Raw genomic sequence first — 17,901 nt, 5'->3', positions numbered from 1 at the left:
TCTGCATCTCAGTTCTTTAACTTGAGTCCCACAGTAGATGGGCCTCACGTAAACCTCAATCGAGGGGCGGCAGGTAGCCTAGTGGTTAGAATGTTGAGCCAGTAACAAAAAGGTTGCTGGACTGAATCCCCGAGCTGACAAGGTAAAAATCTGTTGTTCTGCCCCTGAGTGCCGAAGACGTGGATATCGATTAACGCAGCCCCCTCCACCTCTCTGATTCAGAGGGGTTGGGTTAAATACAGAAGACACATTTCAGTTGAAGGCATTCAGTTGTACAACTGACTAGGTATCCCCTTTTCCCCAATCAGTTACAATCTTGTAAATTAAGAATATTGTGACAGGCTAGGAACCATCGTTTTGGTTAGTGTTTCCCCGAACACCCTTATTAGTGGAGGACATGCAGGCAATGTATAAAATCACTTCTTGGTCATGTTCAGGTGGTTCTGTGTGTTGTTGCTGTTGGTTTATTTCTGTGAACAACCATTTTGTGACCATGCTGTCTTATAAAATTGTTTGGGGTGTGGTTATTTGTTCTGAATGGTATTTGTTGAGTTTGACCATTAGTCAGTTTATTCATGTGTGAATATTCAAGATGTTCATTATGTAAAGCCACTGTTGGTTTGTTTGGAGAGGATTGTCTGTTTTATTGGCTGCACCCACATATAAGGTGACTGTCTTTAAATGTAAAGTAATTTGTATTTCTAAAATATACTGTTTATGTAAATGCAGTGGTTAACTGTTCTTTTCTACTATCATAAGTACAATATTGTTTGTCACTTTTTTTGGTGGATCTAGTGGATCTTGCTTGTTCTTTATCGGCTTCTGTATGGTTTACCTTTAATGGGCCTAGAAACTGGCTAACATTTAGGATGTTACAATTGTAATAAAACAATATTTTTGCAGAGGTCTGTTGCATTGCTCAACTGCTGATCCACCTCAATAGGTGGCCTGTCACTAACGTCTTATGGGCTAGTTGAGGTGTTCCCCTCCATTAAACAGCAACTGGCATAGTCTGGTAGTTGTGCCATTTTAGCTAACCCTAGTCGGCAGTGTTACTACAATATACCACATTCATGTCCGCAAAATCACATGAACTACTACCGTATACTAGTCATTTCTGCAGAAACACTACAGTGAATAATACTGGTATAAAAATATAGTACTACAGTTTATAGACCACAGATCTTCTTTATATGGGTCCACCGAAGATGAAAGCAAAAGATGGTTGGTGGAAGAGAGGCTAGAAGGTGCTATTCCACAGCAGCTCTGAAGGTCAGAACGTCTGGCCTGGTTTTCACACTTCTCTCAACTCTCACTTAGGAAAAACACTGACCACTTAACCTCTTGGCTGCTCTGCTTTGGATCAAATAGCCTCTCCTCACACTGTCCTGCGCTGTGCACAAAATATGTATCTTCTTGTCTGAGGCAAGTATCATGTTAAAGTTCACTAAATATTACATGGAATGTTAATTATAACATATTTCAGTTATTGGAGTTACTGGAGGCAGTTTCAGATGCTGCTTCAGTTTAACAGTTTTTTAAAAGTAATACAGGAATGATGCGGCCCCTATAATAAGGGGTGAACATACTGTGTTCAGATGGACACACCTGGAGAACAGTCATAAAAGATGGTTTGTTGATGTTTCACTGGAATGTTAGGTTATGTAATGTTAATACCTGGAAAGTGAGGAACTATGTTTTTGAAATAAATGTGACTGTATTCAATTCAATTGCCATTAATTAAATATTGGGAGAAGGGGGGAATTAAACCATTAAGCGACATGGTGAAATCTTGCTTACATTTGTATATGATCACGTGTCTCTCTATTATGCGTGGAAATACTTGGGAACAGATTTCCAAAATTAAAATCACTTGGAGCTGATTTCCTGGTGTTTTTACAGTCTTTTACGTCCAACAATGGTATAAAAAAAACAGCTTGGGGAGGCAAATAAAACGGTCCGCGGGCCGCCAGTTGGGGAACTGTCGTATATAGCCTCTCCCTAGCTAAATGAGGTAAGAAAACCTGTAATGTAACATCTAAATTAGGGTCCCCTGGAAACACTGACCAATACTTAGGTTCCTATACTGTCAATTGTAATTCCTCCCTGACTTATGCATTCGTTGTCATGTCAAACAGCAATGCTGAACACTAAATTCCAACTATAGAATTATAATAAGCATTCTTTTTCCATGATTCCAGCAGTTCACCATTTAAATAGGCCTCAATTTAATTATTTTTTTCATGTCATGCGTCATTGCTTTGGCACTGTGTAGAAATTATAACAAAAGTGCAGGAAATGTATGAAAATGCAGAAAAATTGGTTTGTTTGAAGTTGGATTGAACAGTATAAAACAATCAGAATGGAGAAAACCCCACTGAAATCCCTTAAAATTTATGAGTTGCTACCCTCGGGTCATGAACTACACATGAGCATATCTATAAAACATAAAATACAAATATTGTCATACTGTCAAAAAAATGAACAAATATTGTGATGATATTTTAGTCATAATGTACATTTGACTATCATGTATCAAGTTAGGATATATTTCATGTATCTTTACAGTGTAAGGAAAGGCCAACTGCTGGTATGGTACTGTGCTGAATGTTACTGATCTGTCAGTTAAGACTGTGAAGTGATGTGCGTGTAAGACAATAGCTACTGTAAAGCACCTCTGGCTGGTATATTGAGCGATTCCAATTACCACACCTGTTCCTATTGTGCTGGTCCACTGGGGACAGCTAGGCCCCACGAGACTTAAGAATGGATTGTCTTCGCATCCAGCTCCATAATTTCCCTATAAAACCCCAACATCTGCATCTGATAGGTGCTTTACCTGATCAATCAGGGCCTGAGAGGTACTCTAGCTCTCCAATAACAGTGAAATGAATTGGATAATCTTGAACAGGCCATGGCATAACGTTTAGTCTGAAGTCAAATGCTTTTCAGCAGAAACGGAAGCTAGGTTGAAGATAGCTGTATCCATGACAACCGGATGCATCCAGTTGTTGGCAACTCTGCTAAGGGTGTTATGTAGAAGTGTGCCCCTCACTTGTTAGCCTGTCGAAAGCTGCAAGAGTAGACAACTCTAGACTGTCTAGAGCTGTCTTCTCTTGCAACTTCAGACAGGCTAGCAAGTGAGGGGCACACCTATACATAACACCCTGGGACTTGACTTTGATGTGAGGATCGAAACCCCTAAAACTTTGATGCTGATTAATGAAAGTAAACAGGGCAGATTTTTCATCACTGGCATTTTCAAATGTTTGACTTTCAAGTCTGAAGTTTCAACTTCTTATTTATATAGATCATTAAATATACTTTTCTGATTGCTTTTCTGAACCTTACATGTAGTCAATATGAATGGGAGACGTGATGCAAACTGCCTGTAAGATTTCCAACCTCGTTAAGGGGGAAATGGTAGCGCTGGTTCTGTTTAGATTGAATCCAGAGCTGGGGAGAGGAAGACACCGGGCCTCTTTGTTCTCTCAAATTAGCAGGAAAGAGAGCATGCCCTCAGGTTGAGGGAGATGATGTTGAGCTAAATTATTGCAGAAGATCTTTGAAGTTGCACCAGTGGACTGTTGGAGCTCTTTTTTTTTGTCTTATTTTTCGTGCTTAAAGAAACACAGCATGATAGAGTATAATTCAAACCACCCTTGATACCAACCACAGAAGTATAAATAATTGAATAAAATAGGGAGTGGTTTTGTGAAATGCACCATCAAGTAAGTATGCAGCATATTTCTCTGTGTTTTGGACACAGTCTGAGGATTCTGGATCCTGTGGTGGAGGAAGAAGTGAAGGAGACCGAGGTTCTGGTTTCGGCTGGTCAGGAGAGGGCTCGGCTTGAGTGTGGCTAGATAGAACAAATGCTTTGGCGCACCATGTGGAAATACTGCGCATCAATCGCTGCTGGATCTAATATAACACATACAGTTGAAGTCAGAAGTTTGCATACACCTTAGCCAAATATATTTAAACTCAGTTTTTCACAATTCCTGACAATTAATCCTAGTAAAAAGTCCCTGTTTTAGGTCAGGTAGGATCATCACTATATTTTAAGAATGTCAAATGTCAGAATAATAGTAGAGATAATTATTTATTTCAGCTTTCATTTCTTCCATCACATTCCAAGTGGATCAGAAGTTTACATACAGTCAATTAGAATTTGGTAGCATTGCCTTTAAATTGCTTAACTTTGGTCAAACGTTTTCGGTAGCTTTCCACAAGCTTCCCACAATAGGTTGGGTGAATTTTGGCCCATTCCTCCTGACAGAGCTGGTGTAACTGAGTCAGGTTTGTAGGCCTCGATGCTTGCACACACTTTTTCAGTTCTGCCCACAATTTTTCTGTAGGATTGAGGTCAGGCTTTGTGCTAGCCACTCCAATACCTTGACGTTGTTGTCCTTAAGCCATTTTGCCACAACTTTGGAAGTATGCTTGGGGTCATTGTCCATTTGGAAGACCCATTTGTGCCAAGCTTTAACTTCCTGACTGATGTCTTGAGATGTTGCTTCAATATATCCACATACTTTTCCTTCGTCGTGATGCCATCTACTTTGTGAAGTGCACCAGTCCCTCCTGCAGCAAAGCACCCCCACAACATGATGCTGCCACCCCCGTGCTTCACGGATGGGATGGTGTTCTTCGGCTTGCAAGCCTCCCCCTTTTTCCTCAAACATAACTATGGTCATTATGGCCAAACAGTTCTATTTTTGTTTCATCAGACCAGAGAACATTTCTCCAAAAAGTACGATCTTTGTCCCCATGTGCAGTTGCAAACCGTAGTCTGGCTTTTTTTATGGCCGTTTTGGAGCAGTGGCTTCTTCCTTGCTGAGCGGCCTTTCAGGTTATGCCGATATAGGACTCGTTTTGCTGTGGATATAGATACTTTTGTACCTGTTTCCGCCAGCATCTTCACAAGGTCCTTTGCTGTTGTTCTGGGATTGATTTGCACTTTTCGCACCAAAGTACATTCAACTCTAGGATACAGAACGCTCCTTCCTGAGCGGTATGACAGCTGCGTGGTCCCATGATGTTTATACTTGCGTACTATTGTTTGTACAGATGAACGTGGTTCCTTCAGGCATTTGGAAATTGCTCCCAAGGATGAACCAGACTCATTTTCCCATGATGTCAAGCAAAGAGGCACTGAGTTTGAAGGTAGGCCTTGAAATACATCCACAGGTACACCTCCAATTGACTTAAATTATGTACATTTGCATATCAGAAGCTTCTAAAGCCATGACATAATTTTCTGGAATTTTCCAAGCTGTTTAAAGGAACAGTCAACTTAATGTATGTAAACTTCTGACCCACTGGAATTGTGATACAGTGAAATAATCTGTCTAAACAATTGTTGGAAAAATTACTTGTGTCATGCACAAAGTAGATGTCCTAACCGACTTCCCAAAACTATAGTTTGTTAACAATACATTTGTGGAGTGGTTGAAAAACGAGTTTCAATGACTCCAACCTAAGTGTATGTAAACTTCCAACTTCAACTGTAGTAGTCATAGTTTAAAGGATAATTTATTTTATTTTAAATTTGTCTTTCCATTTATTGTTATCGCATCAATTCCGGCAATTTATCGCCCAGCTCTGCTGTTGGGTGTCAAAACCAAGTTGATCTGTGATGAACTAAAATTAACTGAAAATGTGGCGCACTGTAGTATTGCTGCATCTGCATGAAAATGAGTTAATTAGCAATCAAATGAATTAAGCAACTGAAATGAAAATGTTATGGTATCATGTAGATCATGAGCTTACACTCACGCTGTTGTCATTGGACCCTGACACGGGATAGACTGTCCAGCCCAACTCAGCTGTCGCTGTGGTGGAGTCCATTAGTGTCTCTGTGGAGAAGAAAGAGAGGGCGGTCAAACGACATCCAAGTCATAGAGTACCTTCAAACAAATAATATACAGTAGCAACGGTGCAGTAGGTGAGCATAGGGGGAGATGGGAGTCCATTATTGAGGTACTCATTCAAACCCTAATAAGATTTGATTACAATTAATAGTAATGAAACTATATTTCATTTTCAGTCTTAAAATTACTGCTACTGTAGTATTTTTTCAGACATCTCCATTATCCTCTCTCTTAAAGATGGCAATGCAACTGTTTGAGACCAGGGCATATTTGGCTACGTGCTGTAGTAGTAAACAGTGTGTGACCATCCACGTGGAAGAGAACAGATCACTGGGTTCACTGGAACTTGGTCAACTCTGCCACAGCCACCAGGCTACTACTTCATGGGTCAACTTCCACTCAACAGGCACATGCTTCTTCAGTTCTACCCCCTGGCTTTGAGGGGCAACCTCCCGGCTGGAAAAAGAAAAGCTCCTGGGGTAGTGAGAGGGGCCACTCTAGATCCGCTGGATTAGCTGCTGGAAAAGAACACCTCTGGTAATTGGGGCCAAAGAGAATATGTCTCCTGTTTGTCATGAGGTCCTCTCTGGCCAGCCAACTCCATTCCAGAGGCAGGCAAGGCAGGCTGTCTGTCAATGCCTTCTCTCTGAGAAATGGGGGGGGGGGACAGGGAGGGGGGCAGAATGAGGGTCCTACAGGCCTAATGAATTTCCACTAGTTATTAGCCCAGGAGCACCAGTGTTGAGCAGATGGAGACAACATTCATCAGGTGATAGGCGCCAGCTGCAACTCCAAAAGGCCAGTGAAAGATGTATGCAATTCCCCTTGACAAGCCAGCTACTAACTATAAGTCACTTTTGGTGATTGGTAGTATAAAGTTATTTTTCAAAGATGTATTTATTATTCAGCATGCGTTCTGTATGATGTCAGACTTCCCTTTCAGAAATTGGAAAATGACTATTGGGTTAATGATCTGGATGGCCTGATTTTACAGTACAGTGCAGCTAAACTCACACAAGAGAGAGAACAGCATCCAATATATTTTAGAACGTTCCAGTATTTTATAACACATGGATTTCCTCTGATTTATTATATTCCAGAGGAAACCAAAGCTTTTAATTAACAGGCTCCACATGCCGCACATTTATTTTTAGGAACTTGCCGAATCTAAGAGCCTCACCAATATACGCAAAGCGTAATAGCACATTTCACATCCCATTCAGTTCTCACAAAGCCCAAACAGTATAATTAGGCAGATGAGGCTGCATTTTTGCTACCATTGATAACCTTGTGCGACTTCAGGTTGAGCAGTCTACATGAGTGTTAGGCAGTGAAATGGTAATTATCCCCCGTAATGATAATGATAATTAGCTGAGTAGTAAAGTGAGAATGATGAACCCCCTCGGTGGTGGTTTAGGGAGTGTGATAGTGTAGAGAAAAGGGAGGGAGGGAGTGAAATCCCCTGGTATGTGAACACAGACGGCCCTCCAGTCCCTCAGTCAGGCTCACACAACCTTTTGCTTACTGCTATTAGAGGCCTGCACGCTGGACAGGTAGTACCTGGCCCTGAAAGACTGATCACCTTTCTCCCTCCTGCTGACTAGACTTCATAGCAGGCAGCCACACCAATTCATTACCTGTTGCAGTGCCAAGAGTACCTCACTGAGTCACAACCAGCACTGTTCACTCCCTCCTCAATCCTCAGGCTCTTAGCAGGCAGCACAGTGGCAGGGCAAGACTGCTCAGTCAGACACACTGTCCAGTAAGAGAGAGACCAGGCAGAGTGGAGGGAGGGAGGGAGGGAGAGAGAGAGAGCGAGACCAGGCAGTGGAAGGAGGGAGGTAGGGAGGGAGAGAGACCAGGCAGAGTGGAGGGAGGGAGGGAGGGAGGGAGGGAGGGAGGGAGGGAGGGGGCAGAGTGGAGGGAGGGCTCTGGCCCCGAACAGGGAACGGTATGGCAGCGATGAAGCCAAGAGACCAGGACTGACTGTTTACACTGAGGTCTGGAGGTGACGACACATTCCAGCCTGGGCCTCTGGCTCAGCTGGAGGTCAAAGGGCACCAGCTATATTTCAGTTATATGAGCACACAGAGGATGCTGAGCACACCGAGGACGTGAGAGCTTAAACTTTTCAACAAGGCTGTCTTTTTTATTACTAGACAGGCTCAGCCTGAACACTGAAGGTGCATGAATATGCAATGAGACCTTGGAGTTTTAGATACGCTTACAGGCCTAAGAGCGCTTCCTAAAACACTTCCTGAGAGTAAGCAAGGAGGGTTTTGTGCTGATCGTAAACCTCCGCTGAGAGGGTTGTTTAAAGTTACAGAGGGGCCAGACAGGAGGGGCCAGCAGTGCTCCAACAACACTGAGTCTTCTCTGAGAGCTAGGGATGCCGCAGCCTCTCAGCTTTCCAGAGAATGTCATCACATTTTAAATGAAGGTTAGAGAGAGCAGCTGTTCACAAGCTCATAAACAAATTGAGTCTCAGAACACATACCCACATTAATTGACATGGATCAGGGGTTATAGGCCTGGGATTATTGTAGTGGAAATTGGTTGGTCGGCAGCCACGTTTTAAATACCAAAAAGTAGGAGCAACTCGTATAACTTCTATTTCTAAGAAGTGTAGGAGACAGTTATATGCAGAGCAGTTTGTTCCAAAATGATTGCAGGCCCCATTAGCAGATGGGCAATACACAATGGTGGAGGACGAGCCAAGATACCTGCACACACTATGAAGTGCTCTGAGACCAAGTGAAAATACAATTCATTTTCATTAATCGAGTCGGTATTCAAGGTATGTGATTTTGCTTTGTTCAGAGCTTTGGGGACGTTGCTAGCCCTTTTAATCCAGGCACAGTGGTTCTCCTCCAGCTCCAAAGAGCAGGGGATGCAGCAGAGGAGGACAGGAGAGGCGGCCGGCCATAGAGCACGTGTGTGTACATGTGTGTCTGTTTTTGATCGCACATGTGCTTGATTTGTGTGGGTACTGTGTGAGTATGCTTTGGCTTGAGGCGAAGAGGTCAGGCTTTGAGAGATGGATGGCCAATTAGTGTGTAGGGTTGAGCAGGGCAGAGTCTGACTGATGGATGTACACACTGTCTCCTCCAGGGTGTACCATCTTATCTCCCAGCTCCCATTGCCCTCCTCCAGGCAGGAAATAGGTAACAAGTGCAGCCTTCCAAACAGATGCACATCCCTGTCTCTATAGCAGCACATTAACACACAGGTGGACACAAAGGCGGACACACACACACACACACGCAGTCACAGATTCATTGATTATACTGTAAAAATGTATACAGCATGAATTTTCAGCTAATTGTGTGGTAGTGGTCTGTCAAAATAGTGCAGAACAACAGTGCAGAACAGCTGTGTAGAATAAATACTATTATACTATCTAGAACGCAAGGCATTGCATCTCAGTGCAAGAGGCATCACTACAGTCTCCGGTTGGAATCCAGGCTGTATCACACCCGACCGTGATTGGGAGTCCCATAGGGCGGCACACAATTGGCCCAGCGTCGTCCAGGTTAAGCCGGGGTAGGCTGTCATTGTAAATTTGTTGTTAACTGACTTGCCTTGTTAAATAGAGGTTACATTTTTTTTTAAATAAAAGGCTTCAACATGGGCAAAACCGGGCTTGTATCAAATTACGTTAATAGTTTAATGAGGGTATTTCTGAAGAAGTGATTGACCTCCAAAACACAGCATGTAAAGGCTTGCAAGCATGATGTTATTTTATCCTCCTTCCCAGGATAATTGTACTATAGCCTAGCCTCTACGGAGCAAATTCCTCAACATTGACTTCTACATCAAAGCATCCACTAACACTTTTTTTCAATGCGGTGGAAATGGCAGGTTACAGCACCACAGTGTTTTTCTCACCAAATCTGTGGTGTGTATAACTCAATGAACTTCCATTTCATTAAACACCTGGAATCATAGGCTATATTCATTGGAAAATGTGGATTATAGATGGCGGTACAGCTATAGCCTGAACAATCTGTCCATAAGCTAATACCATAGACCAGAGAGCAGTCTTCTTGTGGACAGTGATAAAAATAAATATGCCTAGATTTATGGGCACTGGGATTGGAAAAACTGCCTGTGCTGAGGTAAGACTGATGCCCATAATGATGGACGCACACTGCTACTGTATGGCATTTTGGACAGAATAACAAGTAGAGTGCTCTGTTTCATTTGAGGGAGGGAGCCCCTGAACCTGAGCCATCTCAGAAATCTTTCAACTCCATGAGGGTCCATTAGGTGGGGCTCCCACCACCACCACATTACAACATGTCCTTGTGCGGTAAATGAATCAGTAATCCTGCATTTACAATGAAACAGGGGCTTTGTGGATGAGGTGGCATCGGCCCAAACCCCAACAGCATAGGCTTTTTTTCAGAGTCAAACTGGGCTTGGCGTGCTGCCCTGGGTATCTGGTGCACTTTAACATGTGTCTTTGGAGAGACATCATTCTATCAGGAAGATTTATGGGTAACCAGGGGTTATTGTCGGTTCCTGCAAGGCCCGGTTCTGGGGTTCTGATGATGATGTAGGGGCTCGAGGAGTGATGACGTGGGATGGAGTGGGACACGACTGAGGCTGAGGATCTAGGCCTGCTCTGAGGGAAAGAGAGGAAGTTGGGCAGTTGATTTTGGCAGCAGACAGTGAAATATGCTACCACACACAGTACGTGGAGCACCCTGACTGCTAACAGAATGATACAGCACACCATTCCCCTGGGCTACAGGCAGGATGTTCAATAGTAATCTTTACAGAGCCCACTGTGTTATCATTCAATATAACTAAACCTGTCAGCCTGGACAAGGAGAAATGACCAAAAACAGAAAAGTAAATCAAGCAAAAACTCTACCATAACATGATTGTCAAGTCCTCTATGTACTACTTAGAATCACTCAAATATACTCCTGTTTTAACCCTTTTCTGAATCAGACAATTTTATCACAAGAGTATCTAATCCATAATACTAGATAATTTAGGTACAGTATGTAAATGTGTCAAACTACTGGATCATAAAATATAACAGCTACTCCTGACCCTTATTCATGATAGCACATACAGATGTTTGATCACCCTGTTGCAGAACTGTACTGCAACGCAGGACACTTAAAACGTGCAGTGTATTTGAGGTTTAAAAAGGCTTCTGAAGTTTGTGATTTCCACTTTGAAATTTGAGACTTGATTTTCCCTTACAAAAAAATGTATTAACCACTACAAAAATGTCAATTAAAGGAGTAGTTCACTATTTTACACCAACTTGATGTTAGATTGTTGCGCACCCTGAAAGTAGTCTACGGGCCAAGAGAAACTGTAATCCATGGTTCAGTTCTCTTTAAATAGACATTAAAAACTTAATATGGCCAGATCACCTTTAAGTAACATCAAACCAAATATGGAGTTGATTTCAGGTGATTTGACATTAAACATGCTCACATGCCCCCATCACTTTCATTGATTGTTAGCTTGTAGTGGCTAAGGTTAGCTGAAGTTTGTAGTGGATGTTTAAAGGATACTGAACCATTGATTACAGTTTCTCTTGGCCCATAGACTACTTTCAGGGTGAGGAACCATCTAACATCAAGTTGTAAAACATTTCCTGTTGCTGCAAGATTATTGTGCTGCAGTAGCACACTGGCTACATCTGTAACTTTCCAACAGATCACTATTCCAAAGTAATCAACTTAATCATTTTCCAAACCTGGTTTACATCATCGTGGATTACAACACCCCTGTGCGCTGGCTTGCCAATCTTTTCAACATTTGGAATTCTTTCCATGCATCCAGAATGTGTGCTATTGCTATTAGCAGTAACTGTAGGTGCATCATTAGCACAGTTTCGCTGCACATTAAAACGTAGTTAGTTCTGAAAGACACCATATTTCATGATTTGAGTGCACCACTGTTAATTGAGAACCATCAATCTCAAAAGTACATTTGGAGAAAGAATGGTCACCACCTGGTCAATCAAGCACACCGGGGCTTTGGGAGAAAAACCTCAGCTTGGCTGCAAGGCTAGAAGAGTCAAACATGTTTCTAATATTTTTCAAATACTTCTGATATCCTCGTTCAAAAATCCTAACGGAGGATAATGGTTTTTCCTTGAGTGGTTAATGGAAAAGGCTGTAATAATGGATCTCATCATTCAAAAGAGTTAAATCTTCAATAGACAGAGAAAAGCCTTCAGTCTGATAATTGTTCCCTGAAATGTGGAGATCTTCCATCATACTTGAAATACCTGCGGGAAAGTCATGCAGAGATGCACAAAGCACCTTACTTCAAACTAACAGCTTTTCACACATCAATACTAATTAACTTGATGGAAATCATCATTGCAAGCCTCCCACACCTTGCCTACAAGCCATAGGGAGAAAGGCGGGTGATAAAATGTTTTATACAGACAGCACATGCACAAACATGAAGCAATTCCTTGTTCATTGATGTATGGTACCGGGTTTCGCATGACAGGCGCTATCTCCTAGGTCGGGCTGAACAGGGCAGGCTGTACCAGAGCCCAAGGCCCCTCAGGACCTATGGTGGCATGGGAGTACCAAGGGTAGGAGGCATTCCTCCCAGGTAGAGAACACCGAACTGGGGGGAAGGAAGGGCTCAGTGTCCCCTCCCAACTCACAGTATGTGCCGGGATAATGAACACGTCTTAGAGTTTAAGGAAAACCAATCTCTGTTCCCACATTTCAGATCCATAGACCTGCCAGAAAAACAGCTTTGTATGTGCAGGCCTGAGAGGCATCACAGCAGGGAAACAGCTCTGAAATTGTCTGTGTACTGTAGGTCACAGAGAGATGGGTAAAGTACTCCAGATTGACTGATAAGTGCCCTTTACTTGTCAAGTGATGTGCCGTCCAAGCTTGACTCAAACAGGCAGCACTTTCCAATCATTGTGTCAGCAAAAATGTAGCTATAAAGACAGAAGAAAAAATACATAGTTTTCTGTTTATTGCCAGTCTTCCCTTGTTTGTCTGCTTGACCCCTGTAAAATACTTTCACATTAACCAGTCAATGCCACTCCATGCCAATAGCCTGCCAAATAATTGAGTTTACTGCCTATTCCACATCCTTTAAGAGCCTTTAAACGTAGTCATAATGTATATTTCAGAGCACCAGGTTTACTCCTGGTTCTTGTCAATTAAAGGGTGGCTGATAGAGGAGACCTGGTGACCTGTCCTGTCCTTCATGTCACTGGGCTGGAGCTGACCCACTGGGCAAAAACTGCTTGAATCAGCATTGTTTCCATGTAATTTCAACCAAAAAATTCAATGTGATGACGTTGACTCAACAGTGAAAACTGATTGGATTTGCAAAAAGTCATCAACGTAAGGGAATTTTGTATTTTTTTCACCCAACTTTTAACCTAAATCCAACGACAGGGTGACATTTTTGGTCGATTTTTACATTGAACTCATGTGAGTTGACAACTCAACCAAATGTAAATCCAAACTAGACATTGAACTGACGTCTGTGCCCAGTGGGGGGGTTATGCCTGGTGGATGGAGAGCAGGAAGTCCAGACGGACCATTTCTCAGGCTGTCAGAGAGAAAACGCTGTACTACAACACCCTTCCATGTCCCACAGCTGTCTGCCTGACCTGAAATATGCATGAGATGAAAAAGTGTGAGACTGAGCTTCTGAGCTAACACTCTCCCCATATCATGTTGAATATCTAAATATGGCCATGGGGTGAATCACTGTCCTTGATGTAAAGGGTTCAACTTGATTCATGTATGATATGCTGATGTTTTTCTCTAGGCACAAGCCACTTATTTATTGATTGGCTAAAGCGATTGAAGCCGGTAATCTAAAGAAATACACAAACATCACATGTATACAGCATTCTGTGTATGCCAACTACTTTCCTAGATTCAACATTGATACACCAAAATGGTATATCATTTCTAGGTTAAGTGCTACAAGAACTGTAAATGGGGCTTCTGACATTATATTGTTGAATGATAAATCCGGCTCATCCGGAGATGTGAATGATTCATGAAATGTAAATAAATAAGTCATTGGCTCACGCAGAGACAAGCGTGCTTTCGTGTGGTTGTTTATCATTAGACGTGTTTATCATTACATGAAAAAATAAAGTGGAAAATAAGGACACATGAAAGTAACATTGTAATGAAAATGACAGCAATTTAACACACTGTTAAGCTTCCTAACCCAGCATTACTGGAATCTTAAGAACTGCCAGTTCCTCAAATGTCCTGTGCCTTACCTGGCATGTACTTAAAATGGGCACAGGGGAAGCTGCTTCTCCAAATATAAATCCCCGATCACGTTTGTAGGTGATGTCATGGTGAAGTTGGATAGCTAAACTCATGCACAGAAACACATAAGAGTCTAACAATTGTCTCACGCCAGGTCGTCAAATCAGAGGCACTCCTTCAAAATAAAGTTGTTTTTGACGAAAATGTAAACGTGTTAGTTTGTTAAATTTACCAGGTTGGAGTAATAACATGTTCAACAACTTAAGACATTGGCTCGAATCTAGGTTGTGCCTTTAGATTTAGAGAACATTTAAAACTAAGGATTCATTATTCACTTGTCTCATTGACTTCTCAAACCCCGGCCTGGTTTGCTTAGCTTGTTTCACAAGCATTCCCAGAAGTCTCGTGATGTTGCGCCTCTGGGATTAGAAACTCTGTGACCATAACGTCACTGCATGAACTACTGTTATGTGTGTCTAAAATATTTACCAAATGGAGGGGATACAGGCATTGGCCCTGTATCCTCCCAGGAAGACTCAAAAGAACAAAAGGCTTGATACAAGACTGGTCATATCATTAATTACCAGCATATTGATATCAAATACTGTTCACTCTCACTGTTTTACACATTGGCAACAAACCAAAGATTGGTATCTGGATCCATGAAAGGAACATATATCAGAGAACAGACATTAATAAGAACTCCTGCATCCTGCCGTATGAAACCCATATGTGTGTGTGTGCCTCTCTGTGTTAGGGATTGGCAACAGCTATCATTGTCTTTTGTAAGGCAGATGTTCCAACCAAGGAGCCTCCAGAAAAATGTCAAAGCTTAATATCACAGGGGAGGATTAGTGAGATATGATGGGACTCAAATAACCTCCATTCATTTTCCATAACCACCCCACCAAGTGTAACTAATAAAACATGGAAGCACAACTATTACAAGAGAAATGATACAATAGCTCACCAGTCTGCGTCCTTATTAATATCTCCTCTCAGTAATATGAATCACAAGAATTTAAGATGCCCTAGATTGCCATATTAAACCTTCAGCCCGTTCTGTGTAGTTTCTGTGCTGAGGAATTTGAGCAGTGACACTTGATGTGTGAGCATCACAGGGTCAAACTAGGAGAGTTGATCCATTGCCAGTCGATGCAGTCTGTCTGCCAGGGAAGTTATAAGCTCTAGATCTCTGTCTGCACAGATATCCCCATCCCCACCCTCCCCGCTGCATAATCAATAGCTTGGTCTACTTATCCAACATACTGCATATGTGTCCAGATTTCTCTATTGAAGCTAATGTCAAATGTAAGTGATGTGCTTATTACAATTTATAAAAGTACAGACTCAGAGCTTCAAAGTGGTATATCACACACTGTAGTTGGAAGAAACATTGGAAAGTTTTGATGCTTTGTGAGTATATAAAAGTGTTATCTCACTTAACAGACAAGCAAGAGAAAATGCCCGTTGAAAGATTTTGATCAGATTTTAACACTTCCTGAAGAGCTCTTCTTTGTTGACAACCATTCAGCATCTTTCCTACCCATTTAAGCCTTAGCACCTCTACTTAAACCCAGCTAAATTTGGGGCAGCAATGTTTTGAGAGCTATAGCATCACATTTACAGCTGTACATACTGTGAGGTAGGAACCCACATCAAACGCCTCACATTCTGTAACTAGTCACATATTTGCTCACCTCAGTGTTGCGTAATCTTCCATAGATGCATGTTATTTCGGGACTTTAATCAAACATGAGCATGAAATGATGATGAGGCAGATATGAAATAGTAAAGATGTGGGAAGGCCTGTATGAACCAACTGACAGACAAATGGCTAAAGACGGATATTTATCTCTCCTATGGAGAGTGTCTGTGGGTTTCTGTGTGAGTGTGTGCTTATGTGTGTGCGTGTGTTTTTAAGTGCATACCTTTTGTGTGAGCATGGCTGGTGTAGTGACTGAAGGATTACGCCATGCTCAGCAGTAGACAGCAGACTCCAGCAGAGCCAGGTGGGTAGCCCTTCCCTCCTCCCTCTCTCCTTACATGCCTCCTAACACTCATGCTTGTTCTGACTCTCTGAGATGCTCCATATCCAGCCCACCTCGCTTAAGTTCCCTGAACCGAATAGGAGATGAGTGTACCTCCTCACGGCCGTGACTGTTTTACCAGGACCCCCTGGACCTGGGGACCACACGTATCAGGGAACAGAGGAATGGCAGACCTACTTCAGATTCCTGGCCTATGAGCTAGTCGTCCTCTTGCCTGTGGAAGAGTTATGACCGGTCATGCCCCCCTGGGGTTCTATAAAGCTCAGACTCTGATGCAGGCTCCACAGTGGGTCTAGTCTTGCACTGCTGGGACCATTACTCCTGTCTGAGGAGCCTAGCTTAAAGACACACAGCCAGGACATGCCTCCACAATAACCCAAATATCACTCCACATGTTGGCACCCCAAATCCCTGCCATCAACATGCTCTCCATCACTGAATACACAGCACAATGGAAAGTGTGTACCAAAAAAATAAACTTTTAAGTCCCTCTAACACAAAACTAACTATCCCGAGATATTGGACACCTGTAGGCCAGAGATGGAGAGCTAATGGTTTCATGATGGCAAGCTCTGAATGGTTATAAACAGGGTTAAATTGAGCTGCCTGTGACAGCAGAGCAGTGCTCCCTTCAGCTGGACCAGGCTATGTTGACAAGAAGCAATTCTCACCAGACACATTTCCAGAAAGCCCTATCCACAAAGACTTAAAGTGTCTATACTCCTGCACATTACTCAGAGCTCCAATACACCTACACACCAACTGGAACGTGGTGCTGTACCACAGCAAGATAACAGAAAGGAGTCATCCCAGACCAGAACACCCACAACGCATTTCTCAATAATTCTACACTCCGGCCCCTCCACAAAACCAGCACAGAGAGGCATTCTCCTTGAAATCCTCATCATGTGCAAGCATGCAGAGTTAGAGAAAACAAAGCATGATTACGGGAAATAATATAGTCTGTATGTCCTTGTCAATTGTAACAATCAGAGGGTAGTCTACTCAAACCAGAGCATACAACCCCCACAAACACACTAAGACTTAGGGAAAAGGAGGGCCAAAAACGCCCCCATTGACATCAACGGGGCTGTAGTGGAGCGGGTCAAGAGTTTCAAGTTCATTGGGGTCCACATCACCAACAAACTATCATGGTCCAAACACACCAAGAAAGTTGTGACAAGAGCACTTTCCCCTCAGGAAATTGAAAAGATTTGGCATGGATCCCCAGATCCTCAAAATGTTCTGCAGCTGCACCATCAAGAGCATGGTTGCATCACAGCCTGGTATGGCAATTGCTCGGTAAGGCACTACAGAGGGTAGTGCGTACAGCTCAGTACGTCACTGGAGCCAAGCTTCCTGCCATCCAGGACCTATAACTAGGCGGTGTCAGAGGAAGGCTCCAAAAATGTTTCACCCAAGTCATAGGCTGTCCTCTCAACTACCGCACGGCAAGAGTTACCGGAGCGCCAAGTCTAGGTCCAAAAGGCTCCTTAACAGCTTCTACCCCCAAGCCATAAGACTGCTGAACAATCAATCAAATGTTTTTACACTGCTGTTACTCATTGTTTATTATCTATGCATAGTCACTTTAACCCTACCTACACGTACAAATGACCTTAACTAACACATTGACTAGGTACTGGTAACCCCTGTATAGCCTCATTATTGTTATTTTATTATGTTACTTTTCAAAAATATATACTGTATATATATTTATTT

General features: G+C 42.6%; 1 protein-coding gene across 1 annotated transcript in view; it reads right to left on the bottom strand.

The window, feature by feature from the left end:
* Positions 1–17,901, bottom strand: part of LOC139413448 (ephrin type-B receptor 2-like) — a 160,828-nt gene that overhangs the window by 97,327 nt on the left and 45,600 nt on the right. The window contains exon 2 of the mRNA XM_071160866.1: positions 5,782–5,861. Within this exon, the coding sequence (XP_071016967.1) occupies positions 5,782–5,861 (80 nt within the window). The remainder of the gene's footprint in view (positions 1–5,781; positions 5,862–17,901) is intronic.

This window comes from Oncorhynchus clarkii, chromosome 7, assembly GCF_045791955.1.
Source record: "Oncorhynchus clarkii lewisi isolate Uvic-CL-2024 chromosome 7, UVic_Ocla_1.0, whole genome shotgun sequence".
NCBI classification, from domain to species: Eukaryota; Metazoa; Chordata; class Actinopteri; order Salmoniformes; family Salmonidae; genus Oncorhynchus; species Oncorhynchus clarkii.
Note: the sequence above shows the minus strand (reverse complement) of the source record. Positions and strands in the feature narration are given on the sequence as shown.